Source organism: Oryx dammah, unplaced genomic scaffold (assembly GCF_014754425.2).
Source record: "Oryx dammah isolate SB20612 unplaced genomic scaffold, SCBI_Odam_1.1 HiC_scaffold_29, whole genome shotgun sequence".
Taxonomy (NCBI): domain Eukaryota; kingdom Metazoa; phylum Chordata; class Mammalia; order Artiodactyla; family Bovidae; genus Oryx; species Oryx dammah.
The window spans coordinates 88,648,898-88,673,131 of record NW_024070213.1 but is presented as its reverse complement, the minus strand read 5'-3'; the positions used below and the strand labels follow the sequence as shown (position 1 = coordinate 88,673,131).

Here is a 24,234-nt window from a genome sequence, read left to right as displayed (position 1 = left end):
GGATCACCAGGGAAGTCCTGCATCAATATTCTTTAAAGTATTTTTCAAATATAAACTTTCTTCTAACTCACTGTGTGTTTAAATTTTTCTTGAAATTCCAAGCAGTTTTTCTTTTGCTAAAGATCCTGTCTTCTCTGAAAAGATCTGATAGTTTTTTTCATTCTGGACTTTGAGATGCTTCACCACTCCATTTATTTATGAGAATCAAATGAAGATCTTGTTTTCCTTAATTGCTCTTTAAGTGTTGCACTCATAAGTTGTGTTCTTGAACTATTCGTATGGGGAGGTGGTGGATTGGCATAGACCTGCAGAGTGCTGGGTGAAGTCACAGCTGAGTCTGATGGACTTTGCATCTTGGAAACGAAGTCTTGGTTTACCTGTGCCTCTGCCTTCCCTGGAGAGTGAAAGAGTCTATACGATGAAATTTTATCCAGCTGTGTAAAAAAATGAAGTGCCGATACATGCTACAGATAAACCTTGAAAATATTCTGCAAAATAAAAGAAGCCAGACACAAAAAGACCCCATATCAAATGATTCCATTTATTAATATATGAAATATTAGTGTTAGTCTCTCAGATGTGTCCGAGTCATTATGACTATGGACTGTAGCCCGCTAGGCTCCTCTGTCCATAGAATTCTCCAGGGAAGAATACTGGAGTGGGTAGTCATTCCCTTCTCCAGGGAATCTTCCCAACCCAGGAATTGAACCCAGGTCTCTGCATTGTAGGCAGATTCTTTACCATCTGAGTCATCAGGAAAGCCCATATGAAATATTGAGAACAGGCAAATCCAAAGAGAGAAAGCAGATTCATGGTTGCCAAGGGCAAGAAAAGGGAGTAACCGCTAATGGGCATGGAATTTCCTTTTGGAGGATGAAAATGCTCTGGAGCTAAACAGTGGTGATGGTTGCACAGCACTGTAAATGTACTGTAAGTGTACTGAATTCCATCGAGTTGTACATTTAATCTGATGTTATGTGAATTGTACCTCAATTAATCAAATGACAACAACAGAAGGCAGCCCCGTGAAACAAACCCAGAGGTAGAAAAGGAGGAGGGAGAGAAAGGTTAGGAATCTAGAACCCTTCTCTGAGCTGAGTGTCCTCATCTATGACACGGTGATGCTGAAGTTCCCCTACCCCAGCTGGCATAAGTAGTACGTGAATTAGTGTTCCATAGAATGCTTAGCACAGTGGGCACTCAGAATAAAAGTGTTGGTTGCTTCTTCTCCATTTCCGTGTCTAAAACTCATTGTCCTAGCTATTTCCTTTATTTCTTGTGACTGTGGTTAGTGGCTCCAGCCAGACCGTCTGTTCTCGTAAGGTCTTCTCACTCCTCACTGCCTGTGGCAGCCGCTCCACCATCTGGTATGTTGTCCTGCCTCCCATGCTAAAGGCCAGCGTGGTTCTTGGGCCACTGCCACAGAAACCCCTGAGGGACCCACCTACTGAATCAGACTCCCTGGAGATGCTTGGTCTGGGAAAATCGGGGTTGGGAGGGGGAGTCTGCAGTTGTAATGTGTTCCAGGCACGTTAAAGTCTGAGACAACTGTTTCCATTTATTCCTATCTTTGCCATCTCTTCCGGGAGAAGTCTGCTCAGACCCCTCCCCTGAGAATTGTTCTGGTACCCAGAGGGCTCCTTACTTGTGTCTGGTTCTGAGTGTCTGGGTCAAAGTCACTTTGGGTTCTGCTGGGTCTGCTCTTTCCCATTGGACTGGGGAACTCCCAGGGACAGACGTCTGCCCCCCTCCATTCCTCCTGTTACCCTGGCTCCGCCTGAGTGTAGGTTGTCCTAGGTGCTGCAGGAAGTCAGACATTTTAATTTTAAAATCCTTAGAATCCTGTTTCCTTCACTTCTACACATGCCTGAGAGACCTTAGCTTCTCTCTCTTCCTACCATTCTACTTCTGACTTTCTGAGATGATATCCGGAAATTGTCTTACATTGTCACATCAGCCTTTGCTTTTCCCATCTCATCTCACCCTGCAGAATGTGTAGGTGTGGGCCAGCCCCCACCCCACCCTGACAAGTCACCATGGATCCTGGAGCCGGGCCAGACTCATCTCTGACTGTCAATGAGCAGGTATCTTTTGGAGCAGGAAGAGGTGGGGGTGGGGAGGGGGAGGGGGATGGACTGAGGGGTGTGGGCAAGGAGGAAAACTCCGTAAAGCCCCTTGTTGTCTGTTTCTTACCAACGTTCATGGTCACTTGACCCATCCAGATGTGGTTGCCAGCTAGGATTTTTCAGGGGCTGGGTTTGGGGACTTTAGTTGTGACTTTAAAAAGTGGAAATATGTATAAGTTAATATGGGGAAAGATTTGGATATCCGGGAACTTATTTATTTTTCTTGGTTATATATCATTTTCTAATTTTTACTTCAGTGACCTTTTATTACTTATGTAAATTTTTTTTTTAATTGGCCATACCTGTAGCTTGCAGGATCTTAATCTGCCAACCAGGAATCGAACCCAGGTCCCTGGCAGTGAGAGTACCAAGTCTTAACAACTGGACCACCAGGGAATTCCCTTATGTATTTTTAATGTATTTTTAAAAGGAGAAAAAAAGATGAACATCTCTTAAAATGTAATTGGAGTAAAGTTTCTCATAGTCAGGTTTGAGTCAGAAAGGAAACTGCTTGGGAAGGTTATTTCACTCATACTCCCCTGATGGGTCACTTAGTTGCTTTTGTCCAGCAGAGTCTCTGGCTGGATCCAGTTTTCAGTCCCAAGGAGCATGTTGTGGGAGTGGCTTTGGCCCCAGGACAATCGCAGGGAAGTCCTGATATAGAGCTTTTTCATGTATAGGGTGTCCCTGATTCTTGAAAGACTCAAGTGGAAGCATGTCAGTGCTGGAGGTTAAGCACTAAGTGCTGGCTGGCTGAGCAGGAAGGAAGACCCAGTGTTCCAAGGAGGCCCAGGGGCCACCCGCATCGCTGGGCATGGGGGCTCCCCTCGAGGAGGTGCAAGGTTAGAGCACGCACACACCAGATGGCACGCTGGAGCCGCAGGTCTACAGGGCACAGAGCTCCAGTTCAGGAGGGCCAGCGAGAGGCCGTGCCTGCAGAATTCCTGACCCTCGCTTCAAGAAGTTAGCTTGCAAGGAAATCATGGCCTCTGACCTCAGGGTTTTGGACATTAAGGAACCATGAATTTCAGAAGTTCTTCAGCGTCCTGGAGCATTCATTTTCCACTCCTGTAATGTTTAGAGGGACATGCAGAGGGCTTCCCGTCTTGTCCCAGCTGAAGCTGTGGGTCCTGTGTTTGGGGTCATTGTAACCACACTCCAGTATCCTAGCAGCCAAGAAGACATCCTGGCAAGGCTGTGGGTGAGGCCATTTACCAGTCCCTGAACTGAGAGCAAGAGAGGGAGCAAATAGAAATGTCTTCAAGTGGTTTCACTCAGTGGGACTTTTTCTAACTTGTGTTAGACCCTTCCCCCTGTCACCAGGGCCTGCTCTCTCCTAGCACTTACTTCCCTGGAATCAGAGAGCTCCAGGCTCTGGGAATTCTCACAGAGCACACAGTCCTCGGGACAGGAAGTCTGCAATCTGAGATACTCTCTCCTCTCTGCCTTAGTCACACCTAGAGCTTTAGCTCCCCGGAGGCTGTATCAGCCTCTTCCCCTAGCAGTGTCCCTCTCCTCTGTTCACAGGTCATTGTGATGTCAGGCCATGAGACCATCCGAGTTCTGGAGGTTGGAGTGGATGCTCAGATCCCTGCTGAGGAGGAGGGCAAAGCGCTGGAGGCTGTGGCCACCGAGGGCTCCCAGAGTGGAGTCCCTGCTGAAGCTGGTGAAGCTGCTGGTGAAGCTGGCCCAGACAACCCAGACTCCTCCGTGGAGGCAACTGGTACGAGGCCACTGCTCCCACCTGAGTCCCTTCCCGTGTTCCCCCTGGGGAGCCAGCATGAATCCCAGGGGGCTAGGTGGCTTTAGGGGTGTGTTGTCTTCCTGTCCACTGGGCAGGCCTCTGGTCACAGCCTGTGCTGCTGTTCAGCTCCTAGACCACTCCTCAATCCCTGGAATGAAGGACCATTTTCAGTTATTTACAGACCTAAACTGGGACGGGTCAGGGTGAGGTGGGAGGAGAGTGGTGGGACTCAGCTGAGGGGATTGCATTTTCTTTATTTTCAGACAAGGCTTTCCTGGGGCCCCTGCTGCAGCAGAGGGAAGCGAGAACAAGCAACAGGTTCCCTTGCTTGCTCGCTCCCTGAGGGAGGACCAGCTTATTCCTTACATGGGGTGAAGGTAGGGATGTGTCCAGGGGTCAGGCTGAAGGGGTGGCCTAGGTATTTTGCCTGTCCCTTAGGTGCCATGTGCAGGGGACATGCACAGTCCTCTGCTTTTGCTCTAAGCTCTTCAAAAGTGGTGGGTGGGTTTTCTGATCTCTTTGTATCTTTTGTTCAGAATTTGCCTTTTAACCGCACATGCACATCAAGGGGATTGAATTAACCTCCGAGAGGGCTCCCAGGTCTAAACCAGACCCTCAGGCTCAAGGCAGAGAGGACTTAACCTTTAGGGTACTACCAGCCCTTGCAAATCAGTACCTTTTATGGTAGAGCTGGGAGGTGCCAGGAGCTGGGGATGGAATAGCATCTTACCCACACTGGGCTAATAATGTGTGTTAGGGAGGGCCTTGTAGAATCACAGCTTCTCACTCCTGGCTAGACTGACAGGCATCTAGCCTGGTGGGCTTATCTGGGCTGTTTATCTCCAAAGGTGACTTGAGGGCGTGAGTTTGATTCTCCTGCGTGGGGAATGGATGTGGCTGATTGATTCACAGAGTCTCCCCTAATGACTCTACAGTATAGCTATGAGATAGCCAGGCTGTTCTAAAAGCTGGCACTGGTTGTAGGCACTGCTTTCTGGGCACAGGGTACCCTTTCATTGACTTTCCTCATTAACACCTTGCAGAATAGACATCTCTTTTTGCAGAAAGCCTGGGGCCTCCTTTGCCAGTTCCCCCAGAAAGCTATGGTTCATCTCACCTTGCCTTCTGCTGAACTTCACCGCGTCCCTAGATTGGTGATCTGGTTGGGGGAGGTGGGGTGGGCCAAGAGGAAGAGCCATGAAGAGAGCAAAGAGAATAGAAAACAGGTAAAAACACTTTGAGATCTTACCTCCCTTGCTGTACTTGCAAATCAGTATATAGATCCATTTGGGAGCCTGTATTTTATTTTTTCTCCTTTTGAGTAAAGGAATGACAAGACACGTGACCATTTTCCCTAGCCTGGCAATGTTCTGCTTCCTTGTTGAGGAAGTGTCCTGGGCCAGTGTCCTGGTGAGCAGGCAGGAAAAACAAGGATTCTCCATCTCGGCCAGCCTTTCCATTCCTTTCCATTGTGGGGATGGAGCCCCTTTTCAGGAAATCTGGGAGGTTTTCCAGCTTTGTCCACAGTTCGTGTGTGTGTGTGTGTGTGAAGTTGCTTTAGTCATGTCCAACTCTTTGTGATGCTATGGACTGTAGCCCACCAGGCTCCTCTGTCCATGGGATTCTCCAGGCAAGCATACTGGAGTGGGTTGCCATGCCCTCCTCCAGGGGATCTTCCTGACCCAGGGATTGAACATGGGGTCTCTTGTGGCTCCTGCAACACAGGTAGATTCTTTACCACTAAACCACCAGGGAAGCCCCCCCCCCACAGTGCTTCCCTTTCCTTTTAACCCTTTTATCCATCTTCCGTATCTCATTTCCTCTAGTGCCTTAATTCTATTCCTTACCCAAAACTTACTCTCAGAAGTGGATCCAAAACCAGTAATTTACATCTTAGCATGAGTGTTCATGGTAGTGTGCAGCTTCTTCCAGAAGTTTATCTAATTAAGCCTTTGATTAAAGTCTTCTTGGTAAAGGAATTTTAGTCATGGTCAAGCAGGTAGGGGAGGTATGTTGGTAGTAATTCCTAAGAAGTTGCCAGCTTAAAAAATGTAGCTTTGATAGAACATTTCTGTATATGAAATATTGAGAAGGGTTTCCTCTTAAAACTAAGTAATAGGAAACTTTTTCCAGATGAAAAAAGAATCTAGTGATTTGTGCCACTCTATTACCCAGACTTTGTCACACACACATATTTTTATAGATGTGGCCCCTGAGGGCAGGCTAAGTAGTATGACACCTACCACCATATTATTTCATATTCTGTATCCTTTACTAGCAGATTCACTCACTGATTTTGGCTCTGGCTATTATCAAACTCCCTGGTTTTTTTCATTGTCATAAACAGCTGCTTTAACTCTATTTTTCTTTGAGGTGGAGTCCACTAAAATTCCTTTTGAAGAGAAATGAATTGTTTACACAGTAGGAAATCATTACATGGAAAAACACAAAACCTTGCTGTCAATGAGAGGAAAAGTAGTCGGCCAAGAGGTGCCATCTATACCTCTGAAGCCAGAAAAAGAAATCGTGATAAAATCTAAACTGGGTGGTGCTGTGGAGAAACAGGTACATTGTTGATGGTTCCGCAAATGGGTTCAGTCTTCCTGAAAAGCAGTCTGCTGCTGCTGCTAAGTCGCTTCAGTCGTGTCCGACTCTGTGCGACCCCATAGATGGCAGCCCACCAGGCTGCCCCGTCCCCGGGATTCTCCAGGCAAGAACACTGGAGGGGGTTGCCATTTCCTTCTCCAATGCATGAAAGTGAAAAGTGAAAGGGAAGTCGCTCAGTCGTGTCCAACTCTTAGCGACCCCATGGACTGCAGCCCACCAGGCTCCTCCATCCATGGGATTTTCCAGGCGGAAAAGCAGTCTAGCAGGAAGCAAAAAACAAAAACCTAACTGTAGGTGAATCCTAGGCCCCATAGTCCCACTCTGGAAACGTATCCTAATGAAATGACTTATTTCTTCAGATGGTAAGCTTTCATCACTCATGCTTGTTACATTTCCATTTCCTCAGTTTCCTTTATAGGTTTCATCACACTTAAAGAAAAAATAAACAATCGCTGGCATTGTTGCTTGTTTTTATTTATTTATCTGGTTGTGTTGGGTCTCAGTTGCAGGACATCGGATCTCCGTTGTCCTTCACTGTGTATGGCGCATGGACTCTCTAGTTATGGCACACGGGTTCAGTAATGGCAGTGCCCGGGCTTGGTTGCTCCACAACACTTGGAATCTTAGTTTCCCAACCAGGGATTGAACCCACATCCTCTGCATTGCAAGGCAGACTCTTAACCACTGGACCACCAGGGAAGTCCTGGTTTCATGACACTTTGTCAAGTGAAAGATTTTTTGAATTCTCAGAGGTTCAGATTATCCTTATCTTCTCTGATTTTTTTTCAACAGTTAGAAATATATTTCCCCTTCACAGTGGACATAAATCTGCTGTTTGGTTTTCTTTGGTATTTTAGATGGTTTTTGTGGTTGCTTGTCTCTTTCATCCTTGAAGCAATCTGGATTTTTAAATTGTATACTGTGAATAGTCCTGGCTTAGGTTGGTGCCTTTCCAGATTAAAACAAGAGCTGGGAATGCAGGCTTGGAAGGTTCTCTGGTTCAGTGGTTCCCATTTTGTCCCTGTGTATCACAAGGGAGCTTAGAAGAAAGAGAGAGAGATGTGAGGTTGCCGGCCTCCACTCCTGGACATTCTGACTCAGTTGGCCTAAAATAGGGTCTGGAAACCTATGCCCAGCCAGCATTAAGAAGTCACTCATCTGGTCTAACACCCAACACCGGGACTCCCTGTAATGTCTCACTATATATTAAATAACTCTTCTCCATATTGTTATGTGACTTTGAAGAATTTTTCTGCTAGGGGTCCCTACCTAACTAACTCCACGTAGTGAGAGGAAGCTCTCACTTGGTTGAAAAGCTACAATTCATGAGAAGCTCCTTTGCTGCTGCTGCTGCTGCTAAGTCGCTTCAGTTGTGTCCGACTCTGTGCGACCCTCATGGACTGCAGCCCACCAGGCTCCCCCGTCCCTGGGATTCTCCAGGCAAGAACACTGGAGTGGGGTGCCATTGCCTTCTCCAATGCATGAGAGTGAAAAGTGAAAGTGAAGTCGCTCAGTCATGTCCGACTCTTCGCGACCCCCATGGACTGCAGCCCACCAGGCTCCTCGGTCCATGGGATTTTCCAGGCAAGAGTACTGGAGTGGGGTGCCATTGCCTTCTCCAGGGAAGCTCCTTTAGAACCTCCTAAAAGCTGCTCATCAGACTTTAGACCTCAGGGAATGCCAGAGAGAAGTTATCTGGCCTGGAGAGCCCCGGGATCCAGAGTGTGGCCATGACATGTCACTTCCTAGGCTTCACCCTGCAGAAATCCTGCCCCTTCCCTGAGTGAGCACTGCATCCCCAAAGTAGCCTGGAGGCAGAGTGACCATTGATGCAGTTGCTGGATGCGCCAATCAGTCCCACTGATTCTGGCGCCTTCTCTCCCTGACACATGTTCATTTCTACTGCTGGTTATGTGATAGGTCCTAGCATCCTACCAAGCCAGGAGATGACAGGTTGATACCCAGCTGTGCCTGGGTCTGCATTTTCTTCATCCACATGTAGGATGAGGGTGGTATACCTTCGAGGTCTGGCATAGGGCTTTCCAGCCTCCCATGCTCACTACCAGTAACTTTGGGGGAACTCCCTCTTTGGGCCAAGGAAGCCAGAGATCGGCCTCGGGTTGTGCAGAAGCGCAGTGCGGCGCTGAGAGTTGGCCCACTCCGCCAGCTTCACCCCTTGTCCCTCTCTCTCCCAATGCTGCATGAAGTGAAGTCGCTTCCGGGGACGCCGTCGAGCCCTGCCCCTGCCGTTGCCACCTTCAGCCAAGCTCCATGCCAGCCTCAGGCATCACAGACCCTGACGTCACTGGCTGTACAAGCTGCCCCCCAGGTAAGGGCCACCCCAGGGAGCTAGACAGAGGGCAGTGGGCAAGAGCAAGGCATGGGATAGCCAACATGGGCTGGCCATGGGGTCTGGGGGTCTGGCCTGCCTCCTTCATGAGGCAGGACAGGGAAGGGGCTGTGGCTTGAGGGAGGGAATCCCCTACTAGGGACCCCTGGCTTTTCCCCTAGCCCAGATCAGGCCCCCTGGGAAAAGTAAATCTACATTTGTCAGGCAATCCCCTCAGGTCCAGCAAGGATTAATAGATTACAGTAACTCTTCCAGTCATCTAATGATTGAATGAGTGAATACCCTTGTCAGCCCCTCTAGGGGTGCCTGGAAGAGTTAACGGCTCCTCATTTAGAGCAGAGGGCAGCCCCAGCACAGCAAGAAGCTGCTCCAGGGGCCTCCAGGCAGACTTAGCACCCTGTGACATCTTTTGCACACACAGATATCCACGGTGTCCATCAGGAGTGTCCTCTATCATAGCTTCCCAGAGGCCTCTGTGGGCCTGGACGACTCAGTTCCACCAGCCCCTGCCCCTGCTCCCTGGTCACAAAGCATTGGTCCCGTGAGCAAAGACCCAGGGAAGGCTTGGGAGGCAGCCGACCATGGCGGGAGAGACCTGTGACCCTTTCTGATCCTTGGGCAGGGCTGGGCCCTGACCCTGATGTGGGCTGCTTCTCCAAAGATGGGATAGTCCAGTCCAGGTCCCTCCTCAGGGATGGGCCTCCAGCTAGGGCTCATCTCTTCCCCGCCCTCATGCAGCCTTTTCCCCCCTTCCCTCAGAATGCTTTGTGTGTGCTCAGCTGGGTCTAAAAGACCCAGCGTTTGCGCTGTTGATGTTGATTTTTTATTTTTTCTTTTCTTTTTTGAAATCTTGTTTGCTTTTGCAGGTCTTGACTCAGGAAAACTTAGCCACAGTTCTGACAGGAGTTATGGTTCCAGCAGGGGCAGTTACTCAACCTCTTCTTATCCCCATCAGTATTGCAGGTCAAGTGGCTGGTCAACAGGGGCTGGCCGTGTGGACAATTCCTACTGCAACTGTGGCTGCCCTCCCAGGACTGACCGCTGCTTCTCCCACGGGGGGAATTTTCAAGCCACCTTTAGCTGGTCTCCAAGGTAACGGCAACTCTCCCCAGGACTGCACCAGGCCCCCGCCACCTTCCACTACCTTCCCTGCTTGTGTGTTTGCCATGTTGGACTCTGAACCCACGGCCCTCCCAGGGCAAGAGCCCTGGAGTCTGGATCTGGTGCCCCAGGCCCCCATCCACAGAGCTGCTGCACCGCATCAGGACTCTAGGCCAAGGCACCATGCTGGCCCAGCAGGCTTGTCTTCCTTCAGCCAACTGTCTGGAACTGCCCTCCCCCTACGCCAAACCTCACCCTGTGACCAGCCTCCTGAGAAGGACTACAAGAAGATTCCACTTCTGGTTCTGAACCTACACATCTCCAGGCCCTAGGGAGGGGGGATTAGAGATGTTGGCATGTGCCACCCCTGCAAGGATCAAGGGAATCACAGCAGCCTGTGCCCCCACCCCAGTGCCCCGACCCCCGTCTCGTTCTTGCACCAGATCCCTTGGGATTGGAGCTGCTCTGGCCTGCGGCTAGGCATCTGAGCGCCTCTGTCTCTGCCTTGCTCCATAGCAGCTGCCGTGCTGAACACCGCTCTCCCGGCGCCTGTACAAGCCACCCCACCAGCCCAGGCCTCCTCACCTGCCCAGCCCCGACCACCGGCTCAGCCCCAGACGCTGTTCCAGCCCCAGCCACTGCTGCAGGCCACACCGGCCATTCTACCACAGCCCACTGCTGCCACCGCCACTGCCCCCGCCCCCAAGTCTGTGGACACCCCCACACAGATCACCGTTCAGCCTGCAGGCTTCGCATTCAGCCCAGGAATCGTAAGCTGCTGCCCTCACCCAAGGCTCACCGGGGATGGACTGGATCTTTGGCCAAGGGTGAACCTGACCCTTCCCACGGGGGAGTATGGAGGTGGAGGACCAGCCCCCTGAATGCGGATCTTTTCCAACACTTCGGCAGAGATGGGCTCCTTCCGAGGCAGCTGCCAGCCCATGCATCCCAGCCAAGAGCAGACAACCTCTGCCAAGACGGCTGGCCCAACCTTCCAGAACCTGGACCATGGACCAGCTTTGGAGGGTGGGATGATGTCTGGGGATTGCAAACTTGTGAGCTGTCACTAAAGTGGCGCTAGAGGCTCACTGCCCCATGCCAGTGTCTATCCAGTGTGGCTCCTGGCTTGGTAGTGGAGCTGTTAGGCATGAGTAGATGGCCTCTAGTTAGATGTGGCTAGAGTCACATCAGCCTCTCCAGCTTGGCCCTTCTACTCTCCCCGGGCTGGCCTGAAAGATTAGCCAGAGGTACTCCTCCATGACTGTGGCCCCACCCCTGCTCACCTTCTGCAGCCCCTGGCCCTGGATACCATTCAGTTGGTGGACTTGGGCTTGCAGCCCACACTCACATCTGCCCAGCATCGGTTACCCCCCACCCCTGCCCCAATACCCTCAGCCCTCTTCCTTCTGCCTTGGGCTCTTTCTTGCCCCATTGCCTCTGAGCAAGGCTCTTCCTCCACCCACAGATCAGTGCTGCATCCCTCGGGGGACAGACCCAGATCCTGGGCTCCCTCACCACAGCTCCGGTCATTGCCAACGCCATTCCCAGCATGCCGGGGATCAGCAGTCAGATTCTCACCAACGCTCAGGGTCAGGCAAGTGGTCAAAGCCAGGAGGAGGGGTGGGGACCGTGGAGATGCTGGCTGTGGGGGAGGGGCAGGACTGGGTCATAGAAACTCAACCAGGGTGAGAAGCTGCTGTTCATTATTGCCTGTGTGACAGCTCTCTGCCAACACTGAGGCCAGGCAGGGGCATCGCCCCCACCCCAACCCTGGCGGTGCTCACTCTAGTGGGGGGTTTTCATTTAGGGAGCCCTTGCTTTTGTGGCCAGGTTCTGTGCTAAGTACTTTCTCATACATTATCCCACTTCATTCTGAGTACAACCTGTTGGGTGGAGATTTTTGTTCCCATTTTCCAGGAGAGAAGGCTGAGGTTCGGAGAAATTCAGCTAGTTAAAGTGTGGCAGAGCAGGGCTTCACATGTAGGCCCACCCTGCTCCCTCACGGCTCTGAAGAGAGAATAGACAAGCAGCCCCTAGAGCGCAAATCCTTCCCTTTACTGAGAGGGCACTGAGGTCCAGAAGGATTAGGTGACTTGTCTAAGTCCCTTCCTGCCAGTGTGGGGGTTGGGGTGGAGCTGAACACTGCCCTCACACGTGGGGTCCCTGTGTTTCCTCCCAGGTTATTGGAACACTTCCGTGGGTAGTGAACTCGGCTAGCGTGGCGGCCCCAGCACCGGCCCAAAGCCTGCAGGTCCAGGCTGTGACCCCCCAGCTGTTGTTGAACGCCCAGGGCCAGGTGATCGCGACCCTGGCCAGCAGCCCCCTGCCTCCTCCTGTGGCTGTCCGGAAGCCAAGCACTCCTGAGTCCCCTGCTAAGAGTGAGGTACAAGGGCTGGGTTGGGGGAAGGTGGCAGGCAGTGTTGTCAGGCATGAGTGGCCTCCCTCCAGAGGCTGGGCAAGACAACATTATTTTCCAAAGCCCCTGGGAAAGCAGGACACCTCCCCAAAGTGGAGGGAAGCTGAAGGTAGAAGGTCCCTTTGGTTCACACGTGCTCTGCCCAGAAAAACGCCACCACCACCCCGCCCCTTACCCACACACACCAAACATGTGTATATGTGCCCTCAGAGGCCAGTGCCACTCTGAGAAGGCCAGGGAAGGGTGGTCAAAGTAAACTGGGCCTTGGGACTTCCCTGGTGGTTCAGTGCTTAAGACTCTGTACTTCCAATGCAGGCAGGGGACGCAGGTTCAATCCTTGGTAGGAGAACTAAGATCCCACATGCTGCAGAGTGAGGCAAAAAAAATAAAAAAGGTTAATTGGGGCTCAATCAACTCCAGGGTGAACAAATTGCTGGAAAGGCCCTGAGAGGTTCATTCTGCACCCTCTTCTTCACCCCTTCATCCCTCCACCCCTCCTCCACTCTGCACTGTGGCATCGATTATTCACTCACGTATTCATTCTAGGAGCGGTTTTTGAGTGCCTGCTATATTCCAGTGCTGAAGATATAGAGATGAATAAGATGCCCTTCCTTGCCTTAGGTAGCCCAGCATCAGAGACAATTAAAATCAGTGTGGCAAAGGCTCTGATAGGGGCAGGATAAGGTGCTTCAGGAACCCAGTCTGCTGACTGAGGAGTTCAACAAGCCTTCACAGAGTACGACGTTGAACTAATCTAAAGGGATGGGTTGGGTGGGAGATTCTTCTACTTCCACAGAACTGCAGGAAGTACAGTGTGCCAGAGCAGGGGTTCTCAAACTTGAGTGTGCCGAAGAACCACCTGGAGGGTGTGCTAAGATGCAGATTTCCAGGCCCCACCTTGAGTCTCATACAGTAGGTCTGGAGTGGGGCTGAAGGATTCACATCTCTAACAAGTTCCTAGGTGATGTTGAGGCTTGTGGTTCTCAAATGGATATGCTGCTTCCCAGCTTCATTGAATAACCTCAGCCTCATCTATAGAAGGAGAAGGCAATGGCACCCCACTTCAGTACTCTCTCCTGGAAAATCCCATGAACAGAGGAGCCTGGTAGGCTGCAGTCCATGGGGTCACGACTGAGAGACTTCACTTTCACTTTTCCTTTCATGCATTGGAGAAGGAAATGGCAACCCACTCCAGTGTTCTTGCCTGGAAAATCCCATGGGCTGAGGAGCCTGGTAGGCTGTAGTCCATGGGGTTGCTAAGAGTCAGACACGACTGAAGCGACTTGAAAGCACCAGCAGCATCTATGGAAGGAGAATGATAAGAGTACCAACTTAAGTTATGAATGGCAAAGGATACATTACATGGAAGGTTGGTGCACAAAGTGAAATGTGTGTGAAATGTGTGTAAAATGTGTAAAAAATGGTGCTTTTATTGTTATCACTAAAATTAGGTAACAGGGAGTCACTGGAGAGTTTTTAGCAGGAAAGTGGCTAGTTAGGCGTGTATTTTAAAAATTCCTTTTGTTATCCAGGTGGAGCCAAGAATTGGACTGTGCTGAGACTTGAGTCCTATTTGTTATTGTTGTCCAGTCGCTCAGTCAGGTCCGACTCTTTGTGACCCCGTGGGCAGCAGCACGCCAGGCTTCCCTGTCCTTCACCATTTCCCAGAGTTTGCTCAAATTCATGTCCATTGAGTCGGTGATGTCATCCGACCATCTCATCCTCTGTCATCCCATTCTCCTTCTGCCCTCAATCTTTCCCAGTATCAGTGTCTTTTCCAATGAGTCGGCTCTTCACATTAGGGAGCCAAATTATCAGGGCTTCAGCTCCAGCATCAGTCCTTCCAGTGAATATTCAGGGTCAATTTCCTTTAAGATTGACTGGTTTGATCTCCTTGATGTCCAGAGGACTCTCAAGAGTCTTCTCCCAGCACCACAATTCAAAGGCATCAATTCTTTGGCCCTCAGCTACTAGGAGACAGCTTAAAGAATTCTAGCCAGAGACAAGGAGCTCCAAACAAGGCCCTGGGGATGACGAGGGAATGACTTTAAGCTACCAGGAGGCAGAATTCAGGGAACAAGGCCCATCCTAGAGAAATCTGCACTTTCAGGAAGCTTAAAAAAAAGATCATACTTCAAATACTGATTTCATATATTTATAGTTTATCCTGATTGTAAATATGATATAAGCTGTTTAAAAATTCCAACATTATGTATGATGTCAAAAAGTAAAAATCCCTTCTAACTCCACTTCCAGAGATGACTTCTGTTGACACTTTGCTTTATATGACTCCAGAATTTTTTTCTTGGAAATTCATATTTTTTTAAAGGAATTATTCCATAAAAATTATTTTTCACCTTACTTTTTTTTTCTTTCACTAAGCCCTGTGACTCGGAGGTCTTTCCATGGCAGTTATTAAGAGATATTCTTTTTCATGGCTGCACAGTGTCTTACTGTAGCGAGGTCCCAAAAGTCATTTACATATTTAATATGCCAGTTACATATTAATGGATATGGGGTTTTCCCGGTGGCTCAGAGATCAAGAATCCGCCTGCAATGCAGGAGACGCAGGAGATGCTGGTTCAGTCCCTGGGTGGGGAAGATCCCCTGGAGGAGGGCATGGCAGGCCACTCTAGTATTCTTGCCTGGAGTGTCCCATGGACAAAAGAGCCTGGTGGGCTACAGTGTGTATAGTTGCACAGATTTGGAAACAACTGAAGCGACTTAGCACATATGCTCACACGCATTAACGGATATTTGGGGTGTGGTGGCTCTAGAATCAGGTTTAGGTTTCTCCTTTGAGGGCAGAGACTTGAGAGCAGTTTTATCTCAAGGGCGGATACTTGGAGCTTTGACCAAGTATGCTGAACCTTTCTGAGCCTCTGACCTGCCCGGGTCATAGACACCTACAAGGCCCTGGCTCGGTGGGGCACAACCTATGCTTATTTTGGAGGTCATCATCATTCAGTTCAGTTCAGTTCATTTCAGTTGCTCAGTTGTGTCCGACTCTTTGCGACCCCATGAATCACAGCATGCCAGGCCTCCCTGTTCATCACCAACTCCCGGAGTTCACCCGAACTGATGTGCAGCGAATCGGTGATGCCATCCAGCCATCTCATCCTCTGTTGTTCTCTTCTCCTCCTGCCCCCAATCCCCTCCAGCATCAGAGTCTTTTCCAATGAGTCAACTCTTCGCATGAGGTGGCCAAAGTACTGGAGTTTCAGCCTCAGCATCAGTCCTTCCAGTGAACACCCAGGGCTGGTCCCCTTTAGGATGGACTGGTTGGGTCTCCTTACCTGGGTGGGTGCTAATGCATAGCCTCTAATCTAGCCTTTTGATGGGGCACAGGTAAAAGTGTGCTGGGTCAGGAAGCATTCCATGCCTGCTTTTGCCCTGCCTCTGGACCGCCCACCCCGCTGACCCAGGCAGGCGGGCAGTGGGGGTTTGTTGGATCTTTTTCTCACAGGTGCAGCCCATCCAGCCCACACCAGCCATGCCCCAGCCGGCCGTGGTCATCGCCAGCCCAGCCCCAGCAGCCAAGCCTGCTGCCTCTGCTCCCATCCCGATCACCTGCTCAGAGACCCCTACAGTCAGCCAGCTGGTGTCCAGTAAGTGGCTCCAAGGGAAGGGTATGGCGAAGGGGTGAGGCATTTATTCGGATACCCTGACCACATTAGATGATGCTCCTGTTAGTAAACTTTCCGGAGTCCAAAAGGGAAGAGCACAGGCCCGTTGCCAGGAACTGACTTTCTTAATCTCATTCTACGGAGCTGGATTCTGTGCATAACCATGGTGGAGGGTGCTTAGCCGGCTGTCTGGCTGCTTCTCTGAGAAGCCAAATCATTGGCTGTCTCTCCTGTGGTCTCTCACCAGTATTTGAAGAATGTGGATAGCTAACAGGTGTGCGTGGGGCCAGCCTGGGGAGAATCAGAGAGCTGGAAGAACTTAAAATAGACCTTTATCTACAGGCACCTTGGTCCTGGCTCATTGCTCCTGTCTTGTCTTGGGGACAGGAATGATGAGGGTCTTAAGGGTACACAGGCTTTTTGTCAAACGTCCTGAGCCCTCACTACTCACCAGGGCTAGGCCAATGGGCTGGGTAAGCAGTCATGATTATCTGTCTTACACACTCACCCCTGCCCCCTTCCTCTGGCCTAGAGCCACATACCCCAAGTCTGGATGAGGATGGGATCAACTTAGAAGAGATCCGGGAGTTTGCCAAGAACTTTAAGATCCGGCGGCTATCCCTGGGCCTCACACAGACCCAGGTGGGTCAGGCTCTGACTGCGACGGAAGGCCCAGCCTACAGCCAGTCAGCCATCTGCCGGTGAGTAAGACTGCCTGGACAAGATAAGCGCACTCACAGGAGCTCAGGTATCTGGCTCTTAGACATGAACACCTGGAGTAGTCAAAGTCTTTCTGAGGCCCTCTGAAGTTTATCCTCCAATCCTGAGCATTTATATTATCTATTTAGGAGGAATCCAAGATCCTGATCCAGTTAGGAATCCTAGAGGGACAGGAGTACAGCTTATGAAATTACAAGACGGGGAACTTCGGTTCTGGCCTGGTTCTCAACTGTAACCCACAATCACCTCTATCATGTTTCCACCTCTCCCTCTTGTGAGACGTGACACTGAAGTGATGTAACTGACTCTTCTGTATGCAGTGTACAGACTGGTTCTGGTGCCTATATTATAGTTGATTGTAAAGTGTAAACCAACTATACTTCAATTTTTTTTTAACGGTGAAAGAAAGATATAATAAAAAGCACATCCCTAAGTCATGTGCGTTTTCGGAAAAGCACATGGCTTAGGTATGGCCAAAAGGTTCCATCTGCTTGCCAACTCTGTATATTAGACTAGCGTGACTCTTAAGAGACGGTGTCATGTTGGGAATTCTGTAGTCTCATCTGGGCTCAGCCAGAAAGAGTATTCTGACTTAGTGAGGCTGCAGTTGGAGGAAGACAGCACTTAGAACATCTATTTGCCATCTTTGGAGGCCTCTCAACATGATTCCTCCAAGGACCTCACCCATTTGGGTGTGAAAGTTTTGGAATGGTGTTCATAAAGCAGCTGCCCTGTTATCACTGCACTGTAAACTGAGGCCATGGGAATGGTCTCCCTGTTATGACCTGGGAGACAGGACAATCTGAGTCTGGGCTGGGCCGAGCCAGGGGATCTTAGTGGGGGTTGTGAGGGGAGCACAGGTCTGCCAGCCCCAGGAGAAGCAGCCCCCTGAGACTAGCACTCACGCCCGGGGTGGAGAGTATGACACTGCCACTGTCCCTTCCTGGGCCTGGGTCACCCACAGGTTTGAGAAGCTGGACATCACGCCCAAGAGTGCCCAGAAGCTGAAGCCGGTGCTGGAAAAGTGGCTGCATGAAGCTGAACTCCGGAACCAGGAAGGCCAGCAGAACCTGATGGAGTTTGTGGGAGGCGAGCCCTCCAAGAAACGTAAGCGCCGCACCTCCTTCACCCCCCAGGCTATAGAGGCTCTCAATGCCTACTTTGAGAAGAACCCGCTGCCCACAGGCCAGGAGATCACCGAGATTGCAAAGGAACTCAACTATGACCGGGAGGTCGTGCGGGTCTGGTTCTGTAACCGGCGCCAGACGCTCAAGAACACCAGCAAGCTGAATGTCTTTCAGATCCCGTAGGGCTCAGCCCCCAGCCCTATGTCCAGCACTTTGTACCTCCCTTGGGCATCTGGCTCCAGCTGCCACCCTGCGGCATCTGTCATTCTGCTGCCTGTGGCTGTGTTTGTCCTGGGTTGTGAGACTCCACCGTGCGCCTGTGTGTCAGCTGCCTCCCTTCTCTTCCCCGTGTCATCCGCGTCCCAGGGAAGGCAGTGGGGCCCACCTGAGACCTCCAGGTTTGGGGCTGGTCATGCCGAAGGAGGGGACTTGTCGTGTCACTTAAAGAAGCACTTTGCTGATGTGGGTTTTTGAAGGGCGAATTCTGGCTGGGAACCAGAGGCTCCCCATCTTTGGGACGGGGCTATAGTAGCCTCCAGGACCACTGGCCATTAGCTCTTGTTTTTGATGGCACTCTCTCCACTGTCTCTTCTCTGTTCCTCTGTGTGACCGTGGCAGGTGCAGCGGCTCGTCCCAGTGGAACCACAGCCTCACCCACCTACCCTCTTCCTGCAGGCACACTGTCCCCCGACAAAATCCAAGAGATCTTGTTCTGAAAAGTGTGAGGTGCAGCTCAGAAAGTCAGATTCCATGTATGCCTCGACCTCAAGGTCAGAAGGTTTCCATAGACCTGGGGCCAGAACACATGATCACTCCCGTCTCTCCTTGGCTCCTATGTAGGGAAAATTGCGCTAAAGCAGAATTTTTTCTTTTATACATCATGTTGGAAGAAATCAGCAGTGAACTCTAGCTGTCCTGGAGTTGACCTGGGCCTATAGCAGGTTGTGAAGTGAAAGTCACTCAGTCGTGTCCGACTCTTTGCGACCCATGGACTGTATAGTCTGTGGGATTCTCCAGACCAGAATACTGGAGTGGGTAGCCTTTCCCTTCTTCAGGGAATCTTCCCAACCCAAGGATCAAACGCAGGTCTCCTGCATTGCAGACGGATTCTTTACCAGCTAAGCCAGCAGGTTGGGAACTTGATAAATAAGGCATCTCTCCCAGATTTTAATCTGATCTCTGTCAGTGGCCATCTCCGCATCAGAATGATGTGGTTAAGAGAACTTGCAGCCTGGAAAACCCCCTTGCCCAGATAAGCAGGCACTCGGGGGGTGGGGGGGGGGTTGTGGGGAAATGAAGAAAGGAATGCTAAGTCTCTCTTGCCCTCACACTCACCTCCCACCCAGTCCTGGGGTCTTCTCAGAAGCAGCAAATGAAACGACACCAAACGGGAAGGTCCTGGGAAAAGCCCACATCCAGAAAGAGCTGACAGCAGCCTGGGAAGGTCCTTTGTGGAAGGTGACTTAACTAATTTTCTTTGTAACTTGCAGTCTTGGATACCAGAGGAGAAATCTAATTTTGTCCAGAGTCTTGGACCATGTGTTTGTGTGAACAAGCCCCTCAGAGTGCTTCTGAGTTAAGAATACGCCTAGAGCAGGCTGGGTTTTGCCTTCAGAGAGGGTATCTGTGGTACACTGGAGCTTGGAATCTCCTGCAAGGTATTCAGTGAGTTTCCCAGCCTCCCTGCAGCTGGGCATCCCCTGGAACTCAGTATGTGACTCCGGAAGGTCAGGAGGGCACTGGGAGGTTTGCTAGAGGAGTCCAGACCTGCTATGTAGACTAGACTTAAAGGTCACGCACAAGTCACAGAGGTCAGCCGCCCCCTGCTTTCACAACTGCTGTCCTTAGAGAACCTGGTCTCTAGCAGCTGCCCTCACACGATAAACCCTGAAGAAGTGACCGCCAGGTGAGGGCATGTCACCTCCTCCGTGGGACACTGGGGCAGAACCCAGCCTTGCTTCCTCTGGCAGACTGGGTTTTCTTTCCTGCCTGAAGCTGGTGCGTCCCAGGTCTTTCAGGGCCACTGTGGCCATCGTCTTGGTGGCCCTGCCAGTGAGAGGGCAGTTGTGTGTCAAATTGCCACATATGCGCACCCCACACCACTGCATTCTGACCAACCAGACTTGCTCAAGTGTGGTGGGGGATGAGGACGCAGGTGCGCACGTCGCTTGCCGCAGCCTCCCAGCAGAGAATACGTCTCCAAGGGTAAGGCTGCACACTCAAGTTCAAGGTTATCCACCCGACTCAATGAGGTGACAGGCTCACTTGAGAGGGGCACTTGAGAGGGGTGTCGTAAACAAGTTTTCAGTGAGAATCAAGTGCCAGAGTTTGTGAAGGATTCAGTGACTCACAGTTCAATTAATTAGAGAGATACAGGTTTTTACCCTCAAGCCTTTGCATTCAGATACGCTTTTTTTCTTGCGAGAGACAAGTGGGTCCTGGCTGGTGCACACAGGAGTAGCATGCGACCCAAGGGATGGCAGTGGATATGCTGGAGGACACCATCTGTCCTGAGTCACGGCAGGAAAAAGCTGCTCTAAATTAGTCCTGGCCATGCTTTCTTAGCTCCTCCCGCATCTAAATCTGTCTTCCCAAGGCTGGGTAGAAAGAAAGCTTTTCTTCTGCTGGAATGATGGGTTGGTCTTTCAGAGAAACAAGCCCGGGGGGAGGGGGCCAGAGTGTTTGCAAGCTGAATTCCCCGGGCAGGGGCTACAGGGAGTCCCTGAAGCTCACCAACTTGATCTCTGCTCTTACTGCCCCACCGTAGGGCCCCTTGGAAGCGGCTATGGCCCTGAGGTGAGGTTTTGTTTAGTTTAGATCCTTGTTACGAGCAGCATCAGACTCTGAAGGGAGTTGATACTGATTTTGTTTTAAAAGCACCTTTCTGGTTACCAGCCAGAGCTCAGTGGCTCCTTTGCCATGGAAAGGCAGGCGAAAGGGCAGAAAAACTTCACTGTTTGCATGTGGTTTTGTTTTTGTTTCAAAGACCAAAATGTTCTATGGCTTAATGAATTGGCTGGGGCCTTTGACCCTGCACTAATCATGACATTTTATCCAAGTGGGGTTCAGGGAGAGAACTCAGCCAAGTGGATTAAAGAACCTGTTTGAATTTGGAATGAGAGGCCCTGGCATTTTTGTGTATCCTTGGAAATCCAATCACCTTCCTATGCCTAGATTCCCTTCCTGTCTCACAGGCCAGGCTCTGACACCGAGGTTCTAACTCTTCCTGGACATGGACAAAGTCTGCTGAGAGCTGGAGTGAGGGGTGGGGTAGGGAGAATGGGGGGAGGGGGCAAGCACTTGGTGTAGTTGTGCGGAATAAACAGTATTTTTTCTTTTGTACTGGTCTGCTTGTTTCTCTTTTACCTCTCAGAGTGATGTAAGAGAATCAGGGTCAGAGACCAGGGGATGAGCTAGCTGCCTTTGCTGGCAGAGCTTGTGGCCTGGAAAATCCCATTGCAAGAGGAGGAGGATCAGTGCCCTGGGCTCCTGCTTCCCTGCCATGATCTCCCTGTAGGGTACAGGGTCAGGTGGGTGTGACCTTTCTCTCTCCAGACCACCCCTGATACCTAGGACCCCAGAATTCCCTGCCAGGGGGCAGCTGTTGTCAGAGAGCTGGGTGGACAGAGCTTGGCTGTGCAGGCTGGATGCCTCCACATGTGCACAAAGCACTTTACAGTGTGAGGTGGAGCTGCGGCGGGGTTAAGAGGAGGCAGGCTGGGGACCAGGACGGAGGCACATTCCAGCACAGAACCTGAGGGAGTCCTAGAAGTCCAAATTCAAACCTGGCCTTCTGGGTCATTATGAAGGCATGCTTATCATGATGAGAGGCTAGAATAGTCACAATTAGGTTGCTTTATGCTTTCCCTGGAGAAGGGCATGGCAGCCCACTCGAGTATTCATGCCTGGAGAATCCCGTGGACGGAGAGCCCGGCAGGCTGCATTTCACAGGGTCACACAGAATCAGACCTGACTGAAGCAACTTAGCATGCACCCACATGCTTTATAAACATTTAGGTATAGGTAAGAGGATCTTCCTTTGTACAGTTTCCCAGGCCAGCAAATATTATGAGCAGGTCTGCCACTCAAGTTCAGAACTGGGAAAGTATGGCTGTAAAAAGGGTCTCCCTCCTAGGAGTAGGGTTCATGCCATACCTCCATGGACTCTCCCTCTCCCCAGCCCCTGCCCCATCTTCTTAGTATTGATAAGGTCTGAGCGACATAAACTAAACTGGTGAGAACAAGGCATCAGCTTTGATTCCACCCAACCAGACTTCCTGAGTCAGGCACTGTGCTGGGTTCTAAATCATGCTCTCCCATCCCTTCCCCACCCAAGGGACAAGAGAGGTCTAAGATACAGATGTTAGGTTTAGGGATCAGAGGTGCTTTACAGGACTTTGAAATAATGAGGCCAAAATGACACAGAAGCCAGCACTTGTCTCTGCATAGATCTCAACGATCCTAATATTGACTGTCCACACTAGGCTGTATATTGTTACCCTGCTTATTTAACTTATATGCAGAGTACCTCATGAGAAACGCTGGACTGGAAGAAGCACAAGCTGGAATCAAGATTGCCGGGAGAAATATCAATAACCTCAGATATGCAGATGACACCACCCTTATGGCAGAAAGTGAAGAGGAACTAAAAAGCCTCTTGATGAAAGTGAAAGAGGAGAGTGAAAAAGTTGGCTTAAAGCTCAACATTCAGAAAACTAAGATTATGGCATCTGGTCCCATCACTTCATGGGAAATAGATGGGGAAACAGTGGAAACAGTGTCAGACTTTATTTTTGGGGCCTTCAAAATCACTGCAGATGATGATTGCAGCCATGAAATTAAAAGACGCTTACTCCTTGGAAGAAAAGTTATGACCAACCTAGATAGCATATCGAAAAGCCGAGATATTACTTTGCTAACAAAGGTCCGTCTAGTCAAGGCTATGGTTTTTCCAGTGGTCACGTATGGATGTGAGAGTTGGACTGTGGAGAAAGCTGAGCACTGAGGAATTGATGCTTTTGAACTGTGGTGTTGGAGAAGACTCTTGAGAGTCCCTTGGGCTGCAAGGAGATCCAACCAGTCCATCCTAAAGCTGACCAGTCCTGGGTGTTCATTGGAAGGACTGATGTTGAAGCTGAAACTCCAATACTTTGGCCACCTCATGCAAAGAGTTGACTCATTGGAAAAGACTCTGATGCTGGGAGGGATTGGGGGCAGGAGGAGAAGGGGACGACAGAAGATGAGATGGCTGGATGGCATCACCGACTCGATGCACATGAGTTTGGATGAACTCTGGGAGTTGGTGATGGACAGGGAGGCCTGGTGTGCTGCAATTCATGGGGTTGCAAAGAGTCGGAGATGACGGAGCGACTGAACTGAACTTAACACTAGGCTGTGACTCAGGACCCAGGCCAAGGGCACAAAACAGGTGCTTGATAAATAGCAGACAGATGACTGCATTTTCTACCCACTTTGTCAAGGAAATCCTAAGAGCTGAGTCCCTGACTTCAAGCCACTGGGAGAAAGCAGGTTCAGAGGCTTCGGTAGTAGCACTGCAAGGTTTAGACTCTGACACATGGGAGTGAATGGAATCTGGGCAGCGACTGGCCCTGAATGCAGACAGGCATCTTCCAACAGCTCCCAGCAGAAGCATCAGCGGAAGCTGTTATCTCTGGCTCAGACCAGTTGAGGACATTTCCTGGCAACTGGCCCCAGAAGGCTTTAAAGGAAGAGGGGTGGGTGTATGGAGGGACTGCAGTTTCTATTGTCGAGTCTGGGATGTTCCTCTGGGTTCCTGAACCTGTGTGTGTGTGTGTGTGTGTGTGTGTGTGTGTGTGTGTGTGTGTGTGTGCAGGCGCAATTCTCGGATACTAGCAGTGTGTCCAAAAGCTCAGCTCAATTCTGACATCTACCTAGAGACAGCATCAGATTCCACAGGTAAAGAGCTCTGTCCCAAAAGACCACCCTTCACTTCAGATGCCTTTTCTATCAACTGCAGGGTCCATCAAAGAAGCCAGACTGGGCCTCAAAGGTTCTTCGTCTGGAATGTATGAAAGGCGTGAAGAGTTAAAACTAGATTGTCCCTGAAAAAGGCCTGCCTGGATAATGATCTCTTCCTGTACCTGGAGGAAAATGCCTGGTGATTGACTTGGGGCCTCAGCAACAGTGACTGAGTCTTAAATGAATGAGAAAGAAAGCCCAGGGGATGGATAGATCTGGATCCTCCAGAGAGTTTGAGCCCTCAAGCCTCTGACCCCTCGTAGCTCAGATCGTAAAGAATCTGCCTGCAATGTGGGAGACCTGTGTTCAACTCCTGGGTCGGGAGGATCCCCTGGAGAAGGAAATGGCAACCCACTCCAGTATTCTTGCCTGGAGAATTCCATGGACAGAGGAGCCTGGCGGGCTCCATGGGGTCGC

At 50.6% G+C, this 24,234-nt stretch overlaps 1 protein-coding gene across 3 annotated transcripts in view; it reads left to right on the top strand.

The window, feature by feature from the left end:
- The window catches only part of POU6F1 (POU class 6 homeobox 1), a 28,938-nt gene extending 7,779 nt beyond the window's left edge, over window positions 1-21,159 (top strand). For 2 of the 3 annotated variants that reach the window (XM_040234158.1, XM_040234159.1), the window contains exons 2-11: window positions 1,991-2,084; window positions 3,654-3,849; window positions 8,685-8,806; window positions 9,694-9,919; window positions 10,445-10,698; window positions 11,394-11,522; window positions 12,108-12,311; window positions 15,811-15,952; window positions 16,503-16,671; window positions 17,655-21,159. In XM_040234158.1, the coding sequence (XP_040090092.1) occupies window positions 2,037-2,084; window positions 3,654-3,849; window positions 8,685-8,806; window positions 9,694-9,919; window positions 10,445-10,698; window positions 11,394-11,522; window positions 12,108-12,311; window positions 15,811-15,952; window positions 16,503-16,671; window positions 17,655-18,000 (1,836 nt within the window). In that variant the 5' untranslated portion in view covers window positions 1,991-2,036 and the 3' untranslated portion in view covers window positions 18,001-21,159. The remainder of the gene's footprint in view (window positions 1-1,990; window positions 2,085-3,653; window positions 3,850-8,684; window positions 8,807-9,693; window positions 9,920-10,444; window positions 10,699-11,393; window positions 11,523-12,107; window positions 12,312-15,810; window positions 15,953-16,502; window positions 16,672-17,654) is intronic. The other variant, XM_040234160.1, reaches the window with a different exon arrangement.
- Window positions 21,160-24,234: the final 3,075 nt, after the last annotated feature.